Source organism: Dipodomys ordii, unplaced genomic scaffold, assembly GCF_000151885.1.
Source record: "Dipodomys ordii isolate 6190 unplaced genomic scaffold, Dord_2.0 Scaffold27, whole genome shotgun sequence".
Lineage (NCBI taxonomy): Eukaryota > Metazoa > Chordata > Mammalia > Rodentia > Heteromyidae > Dipodomys > Dipodomys ordii.
The window spans coordinates 9,181,539-9,191,044 of NW_012267243.1; the positions used below are offsets into that span (position 1 = coordinate 9,181,539).

At 42.5% G+C, this 9,506-nt stretch overlaps 1 protein-coding gene across 3 annotated transcripts in view; it reads left to right on the forward strand.

The window, feature by feature from the left end:
- Positions 1-6,118, forward strand: part of LOC105985251 (heterogeneous nuclear ribonucleoprotein F-like) — a 6,956-nt gene extending 838 nt beyond the window's left edge. For all 3 annotated transcript variants that reach the window (XM_013015707.1, XM_013015708.1, XM_013015706.1), the window contains exon 2: positions 3,064-6,118. In XM_013015707.1, coding sequence (XP_012871161.1) covers positions 3,310-4,557 — 1,248 coding nt within the window. In that variant the 5' untranslated portion in view covers positions 3,064-3,309 and the 3' untranslated portion in view covers positions 4,558-6,118. The remainder of the gene's footprint in view (positions 1-3,063) is intronic.
- Positions 6,119-9,506: the final 3,388 nt, after the last annotated feature.

Here is a 9,506-nt window from a genome sequence, read left to right on the forward strand (position 1 = left end):
TAGCGAGCCCGCGGAGCAGCGGGCTGGCGGGCCATGATGGTGGCGGGGGAGTCGGAAGTCCCGTCCGGGCGGAAGCGGCGAGCCCGTCCCGCCGCCGCCGCCGCCCCGCCTCACCCGGGGGCTCCGGGGAGAGAAGCCCGACCCGAGCCTCGCTCCTGGGGGTTTCGTGCCGTTTAAGCGAGGTCTCCGGCCCGCTGCCCTGCGGTCGGAGTATTCAAAATGAAAGTAGCCCCTGGCGGGGAGGGAGGGCAGTCCCCGGGAGAAGCCACTAGGGGGCTCGGGAGGCGCCAGTATTGTTTTTCTGGCTTTAGAATCGGTAACTAGGCGGTTGTACGTTACGGAGAGGTTTCATTGAGCTCGGAACCTAACGCGTGTGCGGATCTTTCTTTGTGGAAAGTTTTGGGGGGTTCCCCCTCCCCTTTTTTTTGGCCGGTTGTGCGGCCAGGACTCCGGGCCACCCTCTCCCTTTTAAGATCTTCCGCTCAAGACCGGTGCTCTGCCACCTATTGGGCCACAGTTTCACTTCTGGGTTTTTGCTGGTTAATTGGAGATAAGTCTGTGGGGCAGTTTGCTGGAGGCTGTGTGTGTGTACGTACACGTGTGTACACGTACGTACGTACTGGCTTCGAACTTCGATCTTCCGATCCCACGCCTCCCGCCTAGCCTGGAGTTACGGGCATGAGCCACCGGCGCCCAGCTACTTTGGTAGTTACACTTAAGGCCTAGGAGGGGATTTTCCAAAGAGATAAAAGTGTTACAAGTTTGGTGGAAGGCCGAGGCACAAGAATCACATGAGCCCATGAGTTGCAGACTAACCCGGGCAACGATAGTGAGCCACCCCTTAGTTCACGAAATAACTTAAGGGCTGTGGGTTTCGTTGAAGTTAGTTGAGCAGAAGAGATAAGAGGTGTCCACGGGGAAGTTAGCGATAATGAATATTAAAAGGGCCAAAGGCAGGAATTTTAAAAACCAGGAGGAAAAAAAAATCTGAGCAAGTTCTGCCAGTTTTTTAGTTTTAAGTTACAAGAATAGTGAGACATATATAAGGGTTATCTCTAGTCTGCTTTATGTAAGAAGCTGTGAGCTCCGAATAGGTAGAGAATCAGAAAATTAAAGAAGACCTGATGTTTGGTATTGGGTTAGCTCAGGCCACTTGTCTTCATGTTTTATAATGGTAAGACTCAACCATGTTTTGGGTAATAAGCCCATCCTAAGCCCATTGTCTAATAATTAAGGGTTGCGGTTGCTAGATCACAGGAACACATGTGTTTTCCCAGCTCAGGAAATATAAACCCCCTTAGAAAAACCATTTGTTAGGCTTTTCTGTTTCTGCTGTATTTTAAGCAGGAGTTACTTTTATTTGCCTGTTTTGGTTCCTGTGACTCCCTAGTTGTTGTTTTTTTTTTTTAACTAAAACCTTTGCTAAACTTCCACTTGTGAGTTTGTGGAACTCTTCGATCTCTTTTGTCCTGGATATTTAGGTCCCCATGAATTGTGTGGAAATTGGGAAGCCGAGTTTTTTGCCTTCTCTACTATTGGAAAAATGCCATTTTAGCTTTTCCCTTTCCTTGGTAACAAATTATATCTCAGTTTGTTTTTAAGTGTCCAACTGATAGCTATAAACTTAAGTACTTAAGAGGGACAAATGCCCCCCACTGTATTGAGTGTGAACAGCACCTCATTCTTTTTAATTGCTTAGGCTGAAGAATTAGCCACAGGGCCTATGTCCTATCTTACAGCAAATCTTGCTGGCTTATTTCAGAATATGAGGAATCAAAAAAGACTTCTCACATTCTCCACTGCTACTACCATTCTCCTTTCTAGCCTCTCCCCCCTTTAAACGCTGGTATTTTTGTTAATCCTTAAGCCCATTGGGTGTTTTCTCATCTCCAAGACCACTATTGCTTTTTCCCTGCCTAAAAGTGACACCGGTCTGGCTTTCCTAGGCTGCTTTAGTTAAGGTTCAGAGAAGCAGAATCTGTAGGGGCGAGAATAAGAAATTGACTTACACAGTTGTAGGAATTAGCTAAGCAGGTCTAAAATTTGTAGGCCAGGTAGACAGAAATGGAATATCATAGGCAGACTGTCCCTTTGAACTGGTTAAAGCTTTTCTCCAGCAGAAGTCTGGGAGAGAAGTACACAAGCTAGATAGAAAGGAAGCCTCTGCTCTGCTAGCTGTTAAGACCTTCCAACTGATTGGGCCCAAGTGGATTATCCAGGATATCTTTCCCTTACTCAAAGTGACCCTGATTAGGGCTTTAATTATATGTGCAAAATTCCTTCCCAGCAACATTTGGTTGTTTTTTTTTTTTGACTGAATAACTGGAGGTTTAGGCCAAGTTTACATCTAAAAATACCAGCCTACCAACTATCTCAGTAATTTCATCCTCACCCGTTTCTGTCCTCCTCTTACCTGTTAAAGTAGTCTGTGGGCAGTTGTGGATGTTTTGTGCTCAGTTCTTTCTTCTCTATATATTTATTAATGTCTGGAGAGACATTTTTGGTTCTCACAATTGGAAAAAAAACAAAACACTACTAGCATTTAATAGGTAAGGTCCATAGACTCTTAAACATCCTATAATGTACAGGGCAACTTTTCCCCCACCTACAATCCCTTCTCCCAATAATAGAACCATCTAGTCCAAAATTAGTACAGCTAAACTGTAATAGAATTAAGTTCCAAAGATCTACAGAGACAGATTTGTCTCCATTTACCTCATTTTTAATCTTAATTAGAATGGAGATGACACAATAGGTAACCAGTAAATACTGATTTAACAACACAGATTACCTAATCTCTTTAGTCCATCCCTAAGTGATTCTTAACCATAGCAAGTTTAGGAAGCAAGCCCTAGATGTTAAGTAATGGCTTTAGATTCTTGGTTGCAAATAACGGCTTCTATATTTTATCTGTGAGTTGGGGCTAGTTATTTAAATTCTCAGAGGCTTCTGTTTTCTTTCTTATCTATATGGGGACTAGAATAGCTAATAACACTGCTAGGTTAGTCAGTGTTCACATAAAAACAACACAATTACTAAAAATATGTCTTTGTACCATTTCAGGTTAAGAACTGAAAGAAGATGCACCTGGACTTTCCCCGGAGCCTTCTGCATTTTTAATCATCAGGTGGAATCTAGGGTTCTCTGGCCCTAAACCATATTTGTTTGACAAAAGTAGAAATTAGTTCTACCTTAGTGGACAAATTGTTGCCTACCATAACTGTCTCCCATTGAAGGCTTCTGTGACTGCTCTTTAAGCTACAAAACTCTGTGCTCAACTTTGTCTGACATCTGTCCTGTCGAGTGTTCATGATGCTGGGCCCTGAGGGAGGTGAAGGCTTTGTGGTCAAACTCCGTGGCTTGCCATGGTCCTGCTCAATTGAGGACGTGCAGAACTTTCTCTCCAACTGCACGATTCACAATGGGGTTGCAGGTGTCCATTTCATTTATACTAGAGAAGGCAGGCAGAGTGGTGAGGCTTTTGTTGAACTTGAATCACAAGATGATGTAAAATTGGCCCTGAAAAAAGACAGGGAAAGCATGGGCCACCGGTACATCGAGGTGTTCAAGTCACATAGAACCGAGATGGATTGGGTGTTGAAGCACAGCGGCCCAAACAGCGCTGACTGTGCCAACGATGGCTTCGTGCGGCTCCGGGGCCTCCCATTTGGATGCACAAAGGAAGAAATCATTCAGTTCTTCTCAGGGTTGGAAATCGTGCCAAATGGGATCACATTGCCAGTGAATGCTGAGGGCAAGATTACAGGGGAGGCCTTCGTGCAGTTTGCCTCACAGGAATTAGCTGAGAAGGCTCTAGGAAAGCACAAGGAGAGAATAGGGCACCGCTATATTGAAGTGTTCAAGAGCAGTCAGGAGGAGGTTAGGTCCTACTCAGATATGCCTCTCAAGTTTATGTCTGCACAGCGGCCAGGGCCCTACGACCGGCCTGGCACAGCCCGGAGATACATGGGCATTGTGAAGCAGGCAGGCCTGGATCGGATGAGGTCCAGCGCCTACAGTGCAGGCTATGGGGGCTACGAGGAGTATAGTGGCCTCAGCGACAGCTATGGCTTCACCACCGACCTGTTTGGGAGAGACCTCAGCTACTGTCTCTCCGGAATGTATGACCATAGATATGGAGACGGCGAGTTCACCGTGCAAAGCACCACGGGCCACTGCGTCCACATGAGAGGGCTGCCCTACAAAGCCACCGAGAACGACATTTACAACTTCTTCTCTCCACTCAACCCCGTGAGAGTCCATATTGAGATTGGCCCAGATGGAAGAGTGACAGGAGAGGCTGACGTGGAGTTTGCTACCCATGAAGAAGCTGTGGCGGCGATGTCCAAAGACAGGGCCAACATGCAGCACAGATACATAGAACTCTTCCTGAATTCCACCACAGGGACCAGCAATGGGGTGTATAGCAGCCAGGTGATGCAGGAAATGGGGGTGTCTGCTGCCCAGGCCACCTACAGTGGCCTGGAGAGCCAGTCAGTGAGTGGTTGCTATGGGACCGGCTACAGCGGTCAGGATAACATGGGAGGGTATGACTAGTTTTGTAGGAGCAGTTGAGTTAATTGAATTTTCACAGGCAGCCAGTTAGCAGTGAAAAGCAGTTTATACTAGAGGAAGCTGTGGGACCCATTTTACACCATGAGTTTGTGAAATATAGATTTAAAAATTACTTAGTGTTTTTTCATGCAAACTTTTCTTCTAGCATGTGATATTGAATAAACTAAAACTTTTTTCTTCCACTTTTCTTGATTAACATTTTTGCTAGTATACTTCAGAGTGCTGTTATCTGAGTTCAAGTAGTTGAAGTATGTGCAGGGTGGATCTTCACCCACAGGAGCACAGTGGGGACGTGTACTTTTTGGAGATCTCAAAGGTGCTAGATCCCTAATCAACGAGCAGCAGTTCTCATGTTTGTTCATTCTAGTTTATACTTTCATTTAATATCTTTTAGGTTAGGTTAAGTTTTAAGTTTTTTAAAAGTTAGTTTTGAGAATTGAGACACAATACTAATACTGTAGGAATTGGTGAGGCCTTGACTTAAAGCTTTCTTTGTACTGTGATTTCCTTTTGGGTGTATTTTGCTAAGTGAAACTTGTTAAATTTTTTTGTTAACTGAATTTTTTTCTTAAAATAAAAAATTTTTCACAATGAAAAAATATGTATATGTATATATGCTATAAACATTAGGTCTGATTTTGTTACTCATATCCTCATCCACAGCTAGGCCTTAGACCTAATCATGTCAGAGCTGCCCATTTTTAAAATCGAAAAGCCTATGTTCTGAAGTCAGTTCTGTTTTTCCAGCACGCCTACCTAATCACTACATCAACACCGTAGTCCTTTGGCATCTCCCAGTTTCCCCTTTTTATTGGCCTGTACAGCTGGTTTATGATCATCAATGTTATTCTCTTAAACTTGGGGCTGTTCCCTGGGCCCTTGGCCATTTTATTACACTTTCCCAGCAAGGCCAGTCCTGCTTAAATTTTCCTAGACATGGTTGGTGACTGGCCATTCCCAGATGATTTTTCTTGTTGGCACCATTTAAAACAGCTCAAATCTCCCATCCAATTGAGCAACAAAACACTCATGTGGCTTGTTTCTAGCTCTTATCTGTAGCATCCCCTACATTACCCTGCAGCAGTTCTGAGTAATGGGATTGAATGGGTCTGGAAGTCAGAAAAAAGCCGACCTTGCACCCTTGAGGTAAATGATAGAGGGCTGGGGGGATGTAGCTCATGGTAGAGTGCTTTCCTAGAAATGCATAAGGGTCTGGGTTCAATCTAGCACCACCACAAGAAAAGGAGCATCACCGTAAATAACTCATACCAGGGTTATTGTATGTAGTTCTAGTACCCCAAATAAATCTGAGTTTGAGCCTTTTCTGTAAAATTATACTTTCAAACAATGAAACAAACACAACTTTGCAATGAATGTGTTTGGAAAGTTTTAAAGGTGTGAGAATTGCTGTTTTCCCACAGCGAACAAACTAGATTCTATAAGCTTGGGATTATGTAGTTTTTTTCCATTTAAATACTTGTAATTTCTACTTTGTGACCCTGTCTAACGTCTGGATTTCCTTGCAAATAAACATTAAAAGATATGCTTCGAGTCTTCCTTTGGTAGTAAAAATTTCATTTCATAAAGGTAATCTAGATACATAAACATGGCAAATATCTTACCTCATTAGTTGAGAAAACTGGTGAGATGTTAAAACTTCCAGAGTATTTGAGCATCTGGGTAATTTTATCCAACTTGGGGATGGAATATTAGAAGCTCACACAAGGTTAGAGATTGGCTAGTGACCTATAGGGCAGTAAACTGACCTTTAGGATAATAGTTGAACCAAAAAGAAAGTAGGTTTACATTTCCACTTTAGAAAAACACAAGTTACAGTTTGAGATGAACAAGCTCTAATTCCCCCGGTCCTTGGGTGGATGTTTGAAGGTTATGCTCCTCACCTTTTTGCCTTGTTTCCAAGTTTTCGATTTTCCTCTGGAAATGGAATGGTCTTTTGTACTTTACCATGCTGGGCATCCTACCTCCTCTAGTTACTCCTATCAAGCCCACTTGTGACCTGAACTCAATGGGTATTTTCCACGTAATTTAGACCCATATTTTGGTAGTGGTCCTGGGAATGAGATTCAGGACCTTACATGTTACTAGGCAGGTGATTTGCCACAGAGCTACCTTCAACCCAAGTGTTCTCCATGAATTTCTCATTACTTAAAATATACCACATGGGCCAAAGATATCTGTGATCTGGTTTAAGCTACAAGCTGTGTTGTTTTTTAAACAGGTCCTAATTTTGTTCGTAGTTTTTGTTTTGTTTGAGACAGTATCTTCCTATGGTAGCCCAGTCTCCCCTGGAACTCTGCAACCCAGGCTGGCCTTGAGCTCATCCTCTTGAACTTGCCTCCCAAATGCTGCAATTACAGGCAAGTACCATCAAAGACAGGCCAGGTGATGGTGGCGTATGCCTCCTAGCTAATCAAGAGACAGATCTGAGGACCATAGTTCAAAGCCACTTGCAGTAGAAAAGTCGAGACTGTTCTTTCCAACTGAACAGCAAAAAAGCTAGACTGAAGGTGTGGTTTAGATGGTAAAATGCCAGCCATGAGCAAAAGCAGAGCAAAATCACAAGGCCCTGAGTTCAAGCGCTGATACAGGCACGAAAGAAAGTGGGCAGAATAGGACTCTGCACACTGCCTCCAATCTCTGTAGAGCCCCTAGGTTCTGTTCGGGCTAGTCCACCTATTAGTCATTTGAAGAGAGGACAGACAAATTTGGTAGCTGTGTACTCAGCAACAGACAAAACTTGTTTTCAGAGCAAAAATGCAGATGAACACTATTTGGAAAGCAGAACAGAAATGATTATGGGAAGAGTTGCTCAGGTCCCTGGCATTCCAGTCTCTTGAGCCAGTACCTCTTCAGGCCCAACTATTTGGCTGTGCCCTGCTTCATGTTAATTTTTAATTTTTTGGCAGTACTGAGGTTTGAACTCAGGTTCTCATGGTTACTCAGCTGATGCACTACCACCTGAGCCATGTCTCCACTCTTTCTTTTTGCTAGTTAAAGTTGGAAGTCTAGTGGAGTCTTCTGCCTGGGCCATCTTTGAACCACAATCCTCTGGATCTTAGCCTCCTTAATAAATAGGACTACAGGGGCCAGTGAGCCACTGACACTGGCTAAAACTTAAGAAACTAGCTTGAGAAGGCTAATTACTTTTTTGATGGTGCAGGGTTTGAACTCAGGGCCTCACACTTGGAGGTAGGTGCTTTGCCACTGAGTCATGAGGGCAATGGGGCGGCGGTGCACAGGATATCATTTTGTGGAATACATCCTAGAGCAAATGCTTTGTGTTTTCTAAATTGACTTGAGGCTGGACATGGTGGTACATGCCTATAATCCCAGTACTGGGGAGGCTGAGATACAATTCAGGGCTAAACAAGACTGTCTCCAAACAAACATGGCAACAACAAAACGAACCGAGTGGACTGGAGTCTAGTGTCAGATAAAAATTGTTATACATAAACACTAGGTTCAAATAATTCAGAATAGTTAATCTGAAGAAAACTGGAGACATTTTTGAACTTCAGAACAAATATTTATTACTACTTAATGGGACCACAGGGGGAACACAAAGCATTGAAAATACCCCTGGCTCACAAAAACAGTCACCTTGTCACCTTCTTGGTTGCATTTATTTATTTTACAATGTTTCATTCACACATGAAAACAAGATGGTAATTCAAGTTCATAATGATTATAAAAGTAAACATTTGTTGGGACAATGTACAATAAATTGCACATTTCTTCACAAGCATTACATTTACATTTATAGAGTGTACTATGCATAATACATGGAATTATGGTAACATCTAACTGGTCATTGTTTACAGAGGAAGAAGCTGATGACCAATGTTTCTTTTGTAGTCGATTAGCACTGTCAAGACTAATCAACTCCTTTATTACATTACCTGTTTTCATTACAGATGGTGTGGGAAAAATCATAAGTTTCATAATAGTACAGAATTTCTACTACCTCTTCAGCAAGGGAAAGGTAGGAGCTGGAATAAAGTGAGAACAACTGAGAAATCTTTCTCCTTATGTGAACTAAGAATCCATATATTATGTAAAATACCAAAAATAGAGAAACTGATGCAAAAGGCTATTGGGAACATGTTGGATTCTGGGACCATTTCCAGCTTTATTCTTGTGCTTTCAACACAAGTATCTTTTGATGCAGTTGTATTCTCACACATCAGGTTTCCCTATTTTATTCCATATAGCATATAGTTATTAAAAGTAACAATTGGAAGAGAAATATTTTACATGTTAGCCAATTGTCAGTGGAAAAGGAAAATATCAAAATAGTTTCTCCTCAATAATTCATTTTTCTTAAACTTTGTAGAATACAACTAAAGATAAACCAAGGATGGGGCATGTAAAAGGGATATATTGAAGATGTTTTTATTATCAAGTAAAAAACTCATTTGGAGGTAAGCTTGACATGTAGTTTTTAAGATGGAAATCGAGAAAGACATACAAGAGAGCAGACTGTAGTCATTAAAATCCCATAAACACCTACTTTTCTCCTTACACATTAAAATCAGCATTGCCTGTTGAGATACAGCCCTCACTGGAGTCCTCATTTTTGTAGATTTTAAAACGTAAGGAAGTTGTTAAGGTAAAGGGCCTTGACTATGTCCTAGAAATGCCACTGAACAAAGAACAATGCTTTCAAACTGTTCTAGCTGACCATCAGCACAATGACTAGAGTTTTCTATCAAGTAGTGGGAAACAAGGCCACAGAGGTGTTGGTCTGGCCTTCTAGTTTTTATCACGTTTTGAAATTTCAGTGCATGTGGTGGGAATGTACACTTATACAACCACTTTGGAAAGCAGTCTGGAGGGTCCTTAGAAAGCTAAAGATTGACCTCCCTTACGACCCAGTCATACCACTTCTAGGCATCTACCCTGAACAACAG